General features: G+C 43.9%; 1 protein-coding gene and 1 pseudogene across 1 annotated transcript; both read right to left on the bottom strand.

The window, feature by feature from the left end:
* Positions 1–176: 176 nt before the first annotated feature.
* On the bottom strand, positions 177–4,781 carry LOC121543791 (annotated as a pseudogene).
* A 2,446-nt stretch (positions 4,782–7,227) lies between these two features.
* Positions 7,228–13,516, bottom strand: LOC121542771 (zinc fingers and homeoboxes protein 1-like). The gene is made up of 6 exons (XM_041852307.2): positions 13,428–13,516; positions 12,651–12,928; positions 11,116–11,600; positions 10,440–10,661; positions 10,055–10,216; positions 7,228–9,911 (listed from the first exon to the last, which is right to left on the bottom strand). The coding sequence occupies exons 2-6, from the start codon at positions 12,814–12,816 to the stop codon at positions 8,433–8,435; spliced, it is 2,514 nt and encodes an 837-aa protein (XP_041708241.1). The 5' UTR covers positions 12,817–12,928; positions 13,428–13,516; the 3' UTR covers positions 7,228–8,432.
* Between the last annotated feature and the right edge of the window lie 2 nt (positions 13,517–13,518).

Below are 13,518 nucleotides of genomic sequence, written 5' to 3'. Positions count from 1 at the left end.
GTGAAAAATCTGTCTGTGCCCTTGAGCAAGGCACTTAACCCTAATTGCTCCTGTGAGTCGCTCTCAGAGCGTCTGCTAAATGACTAAAAATGTAATGCAGAATGTTAAATCAAAAGTTCTTTGTTCTACTTTGAAATTCAATAAAGCAATTATCTAATTAAACTTTACTGTAGATCAAAGTGTGACAATATTTTATTAAATTCAATTTCATAGGGCGGGCAGCACATTGTTACATGCAATATAAAAAATAAATACATTCAAAAATGTGTAGCTTAGTTAGGTCTTTGCAGAGGGTAGTTTAGGTCCGTCCTCCTCCAGTACTCCTGTCTGTACCCGTCTGTTCCACCTTCAGAGAGAGATCTGCCAAGCTCTCTCCATCCTGGTTGTCTTCTCTCATCCTCTCTGGAACTAGATCTGACATCACCTGTAGGGGCAAATCATCAATAACGATGCATGATCAATCTGGTCAGAAGTGTACCCTCTTAAATTGTCAAAACATGTGCATCGTCAATAGTAATACATCTAAAAAGCAAAAACCATGACATCTTGGTGCCAGCAAGCCACACATTTCCTTTAATTTAAAACATACCCTATGACAAACTACAGGACATTATTTGATTCATAGATACCATGTGAGAACAGTAGTCTATATGTACAGTGAGGGGAAAAAAGTATTTGATCCCATGCTGATTTTGTACGTTTGCCCACTGACGAAGACATGATCAGTCTATAATTTTAATGGTAGGTTTATTTGAATAGTGAGAGACAGAATAACAACAACAAAAATCCAGAAAAACGCATGTCAAAAATGTTATAAATTGATTAGCATTTTAATGAGGGAAATAAGTATTTAACCCCTCTGCAAAACATGACTTAGTACTTGGTGGCAAAACCCTTGTTGGCAATCAGAGGTCAGACGTTTCTTGTAGTTGGCCACCAGGTTTGCACACATCTCAGGAGGGATTTTGTCCCACTCCTCTTTGCAGATCTTCTCCAAGTCATTAAGGTTTCGAGGCTGACGTTTGGCAACTCGAACCTTCAGCTCCCTCCACAGATTTTCTGTGGGATTAAGGTCTGGAGACTGGCTAGGCCACTCCAGGACCTTAATGTGCTTCTTCTTGAGCCACTCCTTTGTTGCCTTGGCCGTGTGTTTTGGGTCATTGTCATGCCGGAATACCCATCCACGACCCATTTTCAATGCCCTGGCTGAGGGAAGGAGGTTCTCACCCAAGATTTGACGGTACATGGCCCCGTCCATCGTCCCTTTGATGCTGTGAAGTTGTCCTGTCCCCTTAGCAGAAAAACACCCCCAAAGCATAATGTTTCCACCTCCATGTTTGATGGTGGGGATGGTGTTCTTGGGGTCATAGGCAGCATTCCTCCTCCTCCAAACACGGCGAGTTTAGTTGATGGCAAAGAGCTCGATTTTGGTCTCATCTGACCACAACACTTTCACCCAGCTCTCCTCTGAATCATTCAGATGTTCATTGGCAAACTTCAGACGGGCCTGTATATGTGCTTTCTTGAGCAGGGGGACCTTGCGGGCGCTGCAGGATTTCAGTCCTTCACGGCATAGTGTGTTACCAATTGTTTTCTTGGTGACTATGGTCCCAGCTGCCTTGAGATCATTGACAAGATCCTCCCGTGTAGTTCTGGGCTGATTCCTCACCGTTCTCATGATCATTGCAACTCCACGAGGTGAGATCTTGCATGGAGCCCCAGGCCGAGGGAGATTGACAGTTATTTTGTGTTTCTTCCATATGCGAATAATCACACCAACTGTTGTCACCTTCTCACCAAGCTGCTTGGCGATGGTCTTGTAGCCCATTCCAGCCTTGTGTAGGTCTACAATCTTGTCCCTGACATCCTTGGAGAGCTCTTTGGTCTTGGCCATGGTGGAGAGTTTGGAATCTGATTGATTGATTGCTTCTGTGGACAGGTGTCACGGTTTCGGCCGAGGCTGCTCCTCCTCCTGGTTCGGGCAGGCATCGGCGGTCGTCGTCCCCGGAGTAGTAGCTGCCACCGATCTATGTTTCATGTTCGTTTGGTTTGGTCTTGATGTTGTACACCTGTGTCTAGTTAGTCCTCATTAGTGTTCTATTTAAGTCTCGTTGGGTGTGTCTGTGTTTGTGTGTGATTGTTCCTGTCGTATGTTTGCTTGTCGATTTCCTTATTCGCTCGGTTGAGCTTTACTCCACTGTGTTGGAGCGTTTTACGCACCTGTGTAGTGCGCCTTTTGTTTGTCGCCTACGTGCGTAGTTTCGCCTTCGGGCAAGTTTGTTCTGTTTTCCTTGTTGGATATTCCACTAAAGTCTTTTGGACTATACTTCGGTGTCCTGCGCTTGATTCCACCACTACACCCACCTACAGCATTTATGACAACAGGTGTCTTTTATACAGGTAACAAACTGAGATTAGGAGCACTCCCTTTAAGAGTGTGCTCCTAATCTCAGCTCCTTACCTGTATAAAAGACACCTGGGAGCCAGAAATCGTTCTGATTGACAGGGGGTCAAATACTTATTTCCCTCATTAAAATGCAAATCAATTTATAACATTTTTGACATGCGTTTTTCTGGATTTTTTTGTTGTTATTGTCACTCACTGTTCAAATAAACCTACCATTAAAATTATAGACTGATCATGTCTTTGTCAGTGGACAAACGTACAAAATCAGCAGGGGATCAAATACTTTTTTCCCCTCACTGTATAACCTACACCTGTCTATAACCTCTCACCTCAGAGACGAGCTGTAGTGTTGCATCTTTAGACTCCAGACACTGTAGAGCCTCATCAGCCTTCTGTAGGGCTCTCTCACTGTTCTGGAGAACAAAGGATGACTGCTGGCCCTTTAATGCCCTGAGGAGGAGTCTGGCAAGGCAACGTAATACAGTCAAACAACATTTTGACATTTTATTCATTTAGCAGACGCTCTTATCCAGAGCGACTTACAGGAGCAATTAGGGTTAAGTGCCTTGCTCAAGGGCACATCGACAGATTTTTCACCTAGTCGGCTCGGGGATTAGAACCAGCGACCTTTCGGTTACTGGCACAACGCTCTTAACCACTAAGCTACCTGCCGCCCCAAAACAAAGACTGCGCTAAACAGTGACATTTAGGGTGAAAGTGTAAATATGCTCTCTGCTTTATGCCATGGGCCAATTTCCCAGACAGAGTAAGACTTTTCCTGGACTAAGAAGCACTTTCAATGGAGAATCTCAATCTGATTTTGAGAAACCAGTCCTAAAGAGTGCCCAACAAGTTTGTATCCATGGAATTCCATATAGAATTAGCCAATAGGATCTCTGCTTGTCTCTCTCACTGATTATTTACCTGGCCCGGACAAAACACATGCAGGCCTTGAGCCAAACGACGTCACTCTCTTCCTTCAGTTGCTCCTCAGACTGATGCTCTACACCATCTCGCTGTTGAAGAGGACTGGTGGTTGAGGGTGTTGACAGAGAATGGAGGAGATGAAGGTAGCTTTTGTAGTGTATTAAGATTATGACTTTGATAAGGTTTTAAGTGGAACTTGAGAGGATGTTTATTTAGAAGAAAGAGAGCCGTTTTTAGGGTGACGCCCCATACAAGACAGGGGATTGGACAGTAGAGGGAGCCACCCATATTTTGGGGAAGATTATATATACTGGATGGAGACAAAAAAGACCAGAGCAGACATTGCAATTTGGGGAAACACTGCTCTCCGGGTGATCTAGACATCTGTACACTTATGCTGAAATCTTGTGATATGAATAAAACTTATGATCAAAGTTCAGTATAAGCGGACTCCTTTGTTACAGCATTATTAGCAACATTGACTCGACACTACACTTTCTGCCAGCTTCATTCAGTGCCACTGGTGGTAGGGGTGGAGAGAACACAGCTGCTGCAGACACGTGACCTGGCTCCTGAGGTCTCCGAAGCGCTCGTGGATGTTCTCGGTCAGGTGAAGTAGACCGGTGAGGTGACAGGTGTTGGAGGCTTCGTTTTTCTGTCCATGGAGAAAGTGTAGCTTGTGATTGACTATAACTTCCATTTTCAAACAACCATTTTACTTGTATATTGTAACCTCGTCCCCAGACAAGAGCTGGCTGGTGGAGTATGAGACTAGGTATTTTGTATTATTAATGTATAACAAAGACCATATTATGTTACAATAATGTATCATGCAAGTATAAAGATAAGACTCACTCAACAGCAACGGTTCTTACAAGTGTTTCTGTGATCTCCAGGGCTGCCTCTCTCTTCCCCAGGTGACACCAGCACCTTACCATCCCCTCCATTATGTCCCACTAATGGTCAGGTTGCAGTCAGGGATATAGGAGAGGCAGGTAGTGTAGTCGTTTAAAGCTTCCTGGGGAAAGGGATATAGTTAACAGATGAGAAAAGTATTTGGATACTAGATGGCTATGATAGACAGTGTGTAGCTAAATTACTCAAGGGAAGAAAGGCCAATCCCTGGAAGTTTTTTCGCCTGTACGCCATATCAGCTCGAAATTTGAAGATCTTTTGCTTTTCCAAAAAGTCCTCTGGGTCGATGCTCTCCCAAAACCACTGTTGAAATAGATAACTCGTAGTTAAAGATATGCATAATTGCAATGCTAGCAAAAAACTGATGCTACCTAACGTTGGGTAGCTAGTTAACGCTCACCTCTGCTTCACAGAACTTTGCATTGTAAGACGACAGTGCAACAACAGTTGGCTTCTCTCTTGATTCCTCGAACACCGAATCGTCAAAGGTGCTACCGAAAATCTCAATTTCAAACGATGAATGACAGTGATTTCAAATATTACCGTCACTAAAAACCAAAATAAACGTGTGCAGTGTTACAAGCGAATATGACCGTTGGGAAACAGAAAACGATAGAATTAGTTCCCAGGTGATAACGTTCCAATGACAGATGCTTTACTTTCTTCAATGAAATGCTCTTCTATAATCTTATATCATAACATGCAGAGAACTCCAGTCATATTTTGATGTTAAATATTTTATACAACACCAAAATACACGCCTTTTCATCCAAATGTAGTGTATTTTGTCCTCAAACAAGTATAAAATATATATTTTGTCTAAATCAAGCCACAGCCTCAAAAAACAATTTGATTTAAATTAAAAAGCATTGCACAGTCTATAGCTCAGGGGACTAAAGCTCTTTCCACTGAGTTTTCAGCTCCAAGACTACTCTGTCTCAACATTACAAATTCCATTACAGGTTTGCAAATAAACTTTCTCACTTTTCCCAAAGCATCTTGACATATCCAGAAGCAAATATTATTCTCATTGGTAACATAATGAATACAACAGGAGGAAGGAGACTGACTGCCATTATCCATTAGAGTTGTAGCTAGCAGAACACTATATTAAAAAAGACTAGGAAGACAGTAGATTAAATATTATGTACACACACAATCTAATAGGAAAACTGCTAAGCATGTATTAAGTTATGTATTAAACTGTTATGTATTAAGTTATGTATTAAACTGTTATGTATTAAACTGTTATGTATGAAACTTATGTATTAGTACTAAACAAGCTCTTCCTAAATATTGAGAAATAGCAAAGAGGACAGACAGGTAAGAATTATTGTCCTAGGATAAAACAGTAATGTACTATGGTCACAATGTCACGTCTACTGTACAAAAAGAGTAACTTGGATACATTGAGAGTTGCCAACTGACGAAGACAAAGAGCCACTGGGCCAAATAATATTTTTGAAAAAAAGTATTGTACACATTAACAGTGAACGCCATACAAGCTATTAGTTGAAGTCGAGAGAAGGGATTAATCATAAATAAACATAAAACCATTAAAAAAACGACTTGTCTAATACAAGCACATAATATGCTATTTGTAGAAGCTCACGTCTCTCGACTCCAGTCAGATGATTATTGCATGCAGTATATGGATCTCACAATACAAATGCGTATTTTACCTTAACTAGGTGTACAAATAACTGTTCATGCATGAAAATGTTCAAGATTTCACAGCATAACATGTTGTCCAATTTGAAATGTTCATGATGAGCATGAGGCATCCACGATCTCCTCCTTGATAAAATCCTGCTCAGAAAGAATGAGCTACGCAGGCACATCGTTTTGTCTCCTCAAAAAGGTTCTGAATCCATCCGTCTGCCTGTAAATCGTTGTGATGTTTCAACTAGATTCTAGATTGAGATTCTAGGAGGGTGTCCCGAGCGTACAGGACATGGCTTACTAGGTGAGAAACAATGTCTTGGTTCTACTAATGTGCACATGTCAAAACTTTCTATTGAAATTAGTGGGGGAGAGCATAGTCTGAATACTTTTTTCAAAATAAAAGCAAAACAATCCAAAACGTACAACTGGACATACATTAGAAAAACACTTGTTTGAAAACAGACCTGTATCAAGTCATCCTACACTAGTCTTCATACATACAAGTACTGCAGTCTCAAAAACAAAGGTTTTACATCATCATTATCAAAACTCTCATTACACATTTCCAAGTCAGCAGAGTTTCACATGATTGAAAAAGGGACCCACATTGTGCCAGTTGGTTGTACTGGGAGCAGTAGGCCACATACAGTCCATTGATTTTCATTTGTGCCATATCAATACCCATCTTCGGAATTGATACACAACGAGAAGGGCAAGTCAATAAGGTGCATCCTCTTGAAAATATAATCATTTCAGAGGAGGACAATACAAGGCAAAATACTTTGTTTTACAGTGTTCAAAATGAGCTCATATAAAAAGAGATTTGGTATTTAAAAGCCACTGAAGGGATATAAGGTGACTAATGAAACGTTTTCTTTCCCTACAAGAAACATGTTAAAGAGATTCTCCGGTACTTTTGTATACATTCAGCCAGTAGCCAAAAAAGTGGTCCCTGACAAAATTGTGTACTACCTCACATCACTGGCATAGAACACAGAGACCTTGCGGGGCGGGGCACGAAACCACTGCCTCACATATGTGCAGATATGTGCACCATGTCATCGCTCTCGCTCTCTCTCTCTCACTTTGCTGTGTGTGCATCTTGCTTGCTGTCACGCAAAACTAGTGAGGGGGTGAAGCTCATTGGCTAGAACTCAAATTGCTAGAGGGCCGGCCCACTTGGGGGAAAATGTAGGGAATTTCATGTCCGATTGAGGTAAGACAGTAATTCTGTTCATAGATTATGCATGTACGAACACTGACACATCCAGTTCAAAGCGGGAGGTTTAAAAAATACTTAGTAGTCGCCAAAGTTCCGGAGCATGTCTTTAATACAGTAGTGGGCAAAGTGCACAATTATAAGTGCTACACTGTCAGTTTCCTTCACAGCATACATACTGGGCCTCCGGGCCCTTTTCATAAAGCGTCTTATGTAATCTTGTGACACAATCTCACTTTCGTGGGCTTAAGTCAAATGTAAGTGATTTGCTTTTAAAAAAAAAATCAAAATCAAAAAAGCTTTACATTGTATAAAGCTACAGACTCAGACCTTCATAATGGTATAATATACACTACAGTTGGAGAAAGCTATGTTGCTTTAAACGTTGATACTCTTGTATACCCAGTTTTGAGAAAAAGCCTTGCAAAGTTTTTCCACACTTGCCAGAGAGCTCTAATATGTTCACACCCTCTTAAGCCCCCACACCCATCTCTTTAAGGATTCACATGGGGACATGGGTCTGTCTATGGGCTCCTTATCATCTAAAAGGCTTAACTGATCCTAGATCAACACTACTCAGACACTTTATGAACAAGGTCCCTGATTTTTTTAACTCTTTCATAGCACAGGAATCCACATTCAATTAGTTTCCTTTGGCACCGCAGCTCCTCCAATCAATTTCAAAGGGGAACCCATAATATAATCTGAATTCAAATGATTCATTGCATTCATTCCATGAAGGTACTTACAGTACTTTATCATCTCTATAATAATAGGGATACAACGGATACATCAGGCATTTAAAAAAAGTACCTCTTAATTGCACATCAATAATTGGGCCGAGTACTGTAGATTAACAAATGATGTCAATGTTTCATTCATTTTATGAATTATCATCATATCAAATGTTATTGTATTATCAAATGAACTTCAGCATTTTTAATGTCTGACCAATTCATTTCAAATAGGTATTTAAAGTACTGGTTGTAATTCTTGACTAGATGGACCTACACTAGCAGTGTAAAAAAGGTGCACATATTGTTTGTATTGGTGAGATATTATCATTCAGTCTTGCATTCAGACGATACCCTTTAAAACGCATAAGAGAAAGCTAAATACGTTTGTGCTGTTTGACTAAATCCAAAAGGTTGTGTTCATTTGGGCACACCATAGCAAAATGTTTTGCAACAGAAAGCGAAAAATGGGCATTTCTAATTGGACAAGTCCATGTAGTCCCTCCCTGTTTCAGTCCGTTTTCTTCCATTTGGTGCCTAACGAACACAGCCCAGCTGTCCACCACTACTCTGACTGTGTTTTTCTGGCACCCTGAGAGGGCTCCCAAGAATCACTTTCATCAGTGTCGTCATCCTCCTCCTCCTCCTCCTCTTCCTCCTCTACCACAGTGTCATCCTGCACTTCAGGCGCCATCTCATTCTCACCCGGCAACTTTTCCTCGTTTACCTCAGCGTCCCCGAACGGATCAGCACCCATATCTTCCCTCTTGTGTATCTCAGCGAACCACTCTCTCACCTGCTCGTATCCCATACTAGACTTGGCCACAAGCTCGTCCAGATCCTGCTCATTCAGCACCTTGTGCTTCAAGTAATACTCCTTCAGAACGTCTTTCCCAGACTTGAACTTGATGATGGGCGGCGGTGGTGGTGACTTCTCCGTGCTGGTTGACCTCTTGGCCTTCCTGCTCCTAGACCTCCCCCAGCCCCGGTTACGTATCCTCCTCTTCCTGTTCTTGTTGCCGTTCAGTCCCTCTACGTTGCCGCTCTGGTAGTGGAAGAACCACTTGAGGTTGCCGTTCTTGAAGGAGTACCGGGTGTCTCCGAACCAGTTGACTATGTAGACCCTGGGCAGCCCGCTCTCCTCTGCCAGCTTGTCATACTCCTCTGTGGAGGGCCACTGGGTACGGACAAAGGCACTCTTCAGGACGTGGAGCTGCTCTGGGGTTTTCTTTCCGATGTTCTTGTCCCCCCTGTTTGGCCGCCGGCCACCCGGAGGGGTCTGGGATCCTTTTCTAGTCGAGGTGGCCTCGCTCTCCATCCGCTCTGCTTTCAGATCAGGTGACTCTGCCTCCACTACCTTCCTCTTCTCTGTGAACCAGGCGTCGATCTCTCTCCGGGTCAGCTTGGTCTCCGTCCTCAGCCGGGTCAACTCGTCGTCAGATGGAGTGCTTCCCTTCTGGTAACTCTCCTCTAGAACCACCAGCTGCTCTGGTGTCTTCTCCTTAAACTTCTGCAATGTGAAGTCTGGGAAGGAGTTCCAGGTCTTGGGGCGCGTCTCTTTCTCTTTGACGGATGGTGTGGGCGGTGGAGACTGAGGGGTCTCGTCGCTGGAGTCGATGACGATGGTGGTGCCGCTGCTGTGACCCCTGGGGCTGTGGCTGTCATGGAACACGATGACGTTGCTGTTCTTGGAGTTGCGCTGGTTGTAGCGCGTGTCGCTGAACCACTTCTTGATCTCCCCTTTTGTGAGGCCGGTCAGATTCATGAGCCTGGCGATCTCCGCGTCGCTGGCGAAGTGGTTCTTCAGGTAGCTGGCTTTCAGCTCTGCCAGCTGCTCCTTGGACTTCTTGGGCCGCATGCCAAAGTGGTCGGCGCTGAGGGCTGAGTTCTCCTGTGGGGTCAGGGAGGGAGGCTGGACAGTGGTGGCTCTCTTCATCTCACTGACCGCTGGGCTGGTCTGGTGGGAGGACATCTTGGGGACCTGGCTGTGGCTTGGCATCCCTGCTACTGTCAAGGTGATGGGTGTGGTCACAGGCGTGCCAACCTGTTCAGAGTTTAGAAAAGTTTGTGTCACTCCACAATATTACAACTGACAAGACATATTACAGAGTTGAGAAACTGTAAACAGTAATATTACATTATATCATCCATATGTCATAATACATATCATCATCAATAAGTACCAACCTGTGTGAAAACCAGGCCCGGCTGGCCTACTATCTGGCAGGTCTGGAGGACAGACTGCAGGCCGTTGGCCGCAGCAGAGAGCTGGTGGGCCGGGATAACAGTGATGGTCTGAGGCACCGTGTGCACTGTCCCGTTGAACTGCTTTCTCCTAGCCTCCTCCACCTCAAATCAAATCAAAGTTTATTTGTCATATGCACAGGATACACGTAGTGTAAATGGTACAATGAAATGCGTACTTGCAAGCGCTCCTTTCAACAGAGCAACAACAATTAAAACATATATATTCAATGAGTGAAAAGAAGTTTAAAAAGGCACAATAAAAACACTGTGTCCCAAAAAATGTAACTGTGGTATAAGAGAAATATGAATCTAACAGGAAAAGCACCTCCTCAGGAGTCCAGCTGACCCCGTGCTTCAGACGCTGGGCAGAGAACCAGATCTTTATCTGTTCCTCACTGAATTTGGTCTGAGCCGACAGACCCATGATCTCTGATACTGAAGGGTAGGGGAACTTCTTGTAGGTGTTGACCAGGACTGTGTTGGTATCCATGGATTGGTTGTAGGAGGGGATACTGCTGACGGGGATGAGGAGCTGGGGTTGGACGCTCTGCGGGGGGAAGAGAGGGAGGGAGGGAGAGAGAGAGAGAGAGAGAGACAGACAGACAGACGCAGAGAGAGAGAGAAAGAAAGAGAGCGAGAGGCAGAGAGAGAGGCAGAGGGAGAGAGAGAGGCAGAGAGAGACAGAGAGAGAGAGAGAAAGAGTGCGAGAGAGAGCGAGAGAGAGACAGAGAGAGAAAGAGAGAGCGAGAGAGAGCGACAGAGAGAGACAGAGAGAGAGAGAAAGAGAGTGCGAGAGAGAGCGACAGAGAGAGAGAGACAGAGAGAGAGAAAGAGAGAGAAAGAGAGCGCGAGAGAGAGCGACAGAGAGAGAGAGAACAGAGCGAGAGAACACAGAGTTATTATTCACTTATTTATCAGGAACATTACATAATATCAACAGCAGTGAAAGCTGATTTGTTTTATACAATTTACAATTTCAAAGAATTAGAAAATATGATCACCTGCTGGGCCTGCAGAGCTGAGAGGACCTGGGCTAAACCAGGGGGGAGCTGAAGTCCAGACAGATTGGAGCTGAGGACAGAAGATTTCTTCTGCTCTGATGATGTCGTCATCTTATTGGGAATGTTCAGGAGAACACTGTGTTTCATGGACTCAGTGTAATGTGGGCTCATCATCTCTACAGGAGTGAGGGAACCCAGCCCCAGAGGCTCCTCTTCAGCCTCTTCCATCCTGTCGCTCTCCTCTGCTGCTTTCAGAGACATGGCCATCCTCTTCGGTTCGGATTTACCCCTCATTTTCATGATGGGGGTTTTGCTGAGTGAGATGCCAGCTGAGGCGGTGTCGTCGCCGTCTTCCGTCTCGTGATGTGTGTAACCCCCATCCGAGAGAAGATCACTGACCGTCTGCTCCAAGGTTGGTTGGTTGCTGCGTTTCACCCCTGTGTGGGTGACACCGTCCTCTCCACTGGACTGACTGATGTCGTGCTCTGAAAAGTAAATTGCCCAGCTATGTTAGTTTAACTACATCAGAGAACAAGGGTTATGTTCAGGAGTAGAGCACACCATAGCAAAACGTTTTGAAACAGTAAGTCAAAAAAATTGTAAAGTGGTTATCCCACTGGCTATAGGGTGAATGCACCAATTTGTGAGTCGCTCTGGATAAGAGCGTCTGCTAAATGACGTAAATGTGCCCTTGAGCAAGGCACTTAACCCTAATTGCTCCTGTAAGTCGCTCTGGATAAGAGCGTCTGCTAAATGACTAAAATGTAAATGTAAATGTAATTAGCATTTCATATTGGACAGTACCTCCCCATTTCACTCGGTTTCAAAAGCTTTTCTCCTGTTTGGTGCCTACTGAACAAAATCAAATCACATTTTATTTGTCACATGCTTGGTAAACAGCAGGCGTAGACTAACAGTGAAATGCTTACTGACAGGTCCTTCCCAACAATACAGAGAGAAAAATAGAAAAATCATAACACGAGGTATAAATCCACAATGAGTAATGATCATTTGGCTATATATAAGGGGTACCAGCACCGAGTCGATGTGCAGGGGTAACAGGTAATTGAGGTAGATATGTACATATAGGTAGGGACAAAGTAACTAGGCAACAGGATAAAAAGGATAAATGCAGATAGTTAACCAATAGCTACCCGGACTAACTATTTAACAGTTTTATGGCTTGGGGGTAGAAGCTGTTCAGGGTCCTGTTGGTTCCAGACTTGGTGCATCGGCACTGCTTGCCATGTGGTAGCAGAGAGAACAGTCTATGACTTGTGTGGCTGGAGTCTGACAATTTCTAGGGCTTTCCTCTGACACCGCCTGGTATAGAGGTCCTGGATGGCATGGAGCTCGTCCCCAGTGATATACCGGGCCGTACGCACTACCCTCTGTAGCGCCTTGCAGTCGGATGCAAAGCAGTTGCCATAACAAGCGGTGATGCAGCCAGTCAAGATCGAGCCAGGTGATAACATCTCAAGAAACAGATGTGAGCAACATGTTGAAGATGTGCATGAATAAAACCTTATCCCCACCTGTCTCTGGGTCAGTGGAGACCACAGCAGCATCTGTAGGTCTCTCTGCTGCGCTCTCAGCTCCATCCTTCCCCTCCACCACCTGCATGTCTGCATCCTGCTCCTCCATCACGTTAGAAGATGGCAGGACCATGCAAGGTGTTGTTGACTTCCTCCTGCTTGCCATGATGTAGGTGGGCTATCCTCCAAGATAACTTTGTGTAAAGAGATGTGTCTGGAATGGATTGACCTTCCGCTAGTGATGGTTTCATTCACATGCTAAATCCTCCAATATTGGACTGAAATAAAAAATAATGTATTTGACAGGTTCCATCCTATAACAACTTCACTTGATAAACTACAATCTTTACGGATTACTACATAATGGTAATAGCACATTCACTGTATGGTAATTAGAGTGAAGTTGAAATGTGTCCTAGCTAGACCACTTTTGCACGTGAAACCTTTACAATGATTATTTCTGCACGCGAGTGCAACTTTTTTGTAGCTACTGTCTAGTTTGTAGTAGCTGGTCATTTACAATACGTTCGGATCCAATTGCTCTTAATACCATTCATTTCTGTAGAACAAAATATTGCTAGCCAGTGTGACTATAGCAAATTGATTATCTTATTATATAGCTAGCTATCCAGATCTAGCTAACTAACCTAGCTAGCTTCCATTTCTGCATCTGGCCAGACAGTTTACACCTGGGATACTGTGCAGCTGGAAGCCAAATACTAGCGCTAGCTAGTCACCACAGTAGGCTGTACAGTAGCTAAGCTTACGTTTACTTACCAGGACAAGACGTAGCTTCTGCGCAGGCTCTCCTGTCACCCGCAATTTGTCTTAGGTTCTCGTCTAATGTTAGCTAGCCTCCCTCCGTACC

This window comes from Coregonus clupeaformis, chromosome 28 (genome assembly GCF_020615455.1).
Source record: "Coregonus clupeaformis isolate EN_2021a chromosome 28, ASM2061545v1, whole genome shotgun sequence".
Lineage (NCBI taxonomy): Eukaryota > Metazoa > Chordata > Actinopteri > Salmoniformes > Salmonidae > Coregonus > Coregonus clupeaformis.
The sequence above is the reverse complement of the archived record's forward strand: the minus strand, read 5'-3'. Positions and strand labels throughout refer to the sequence as shown.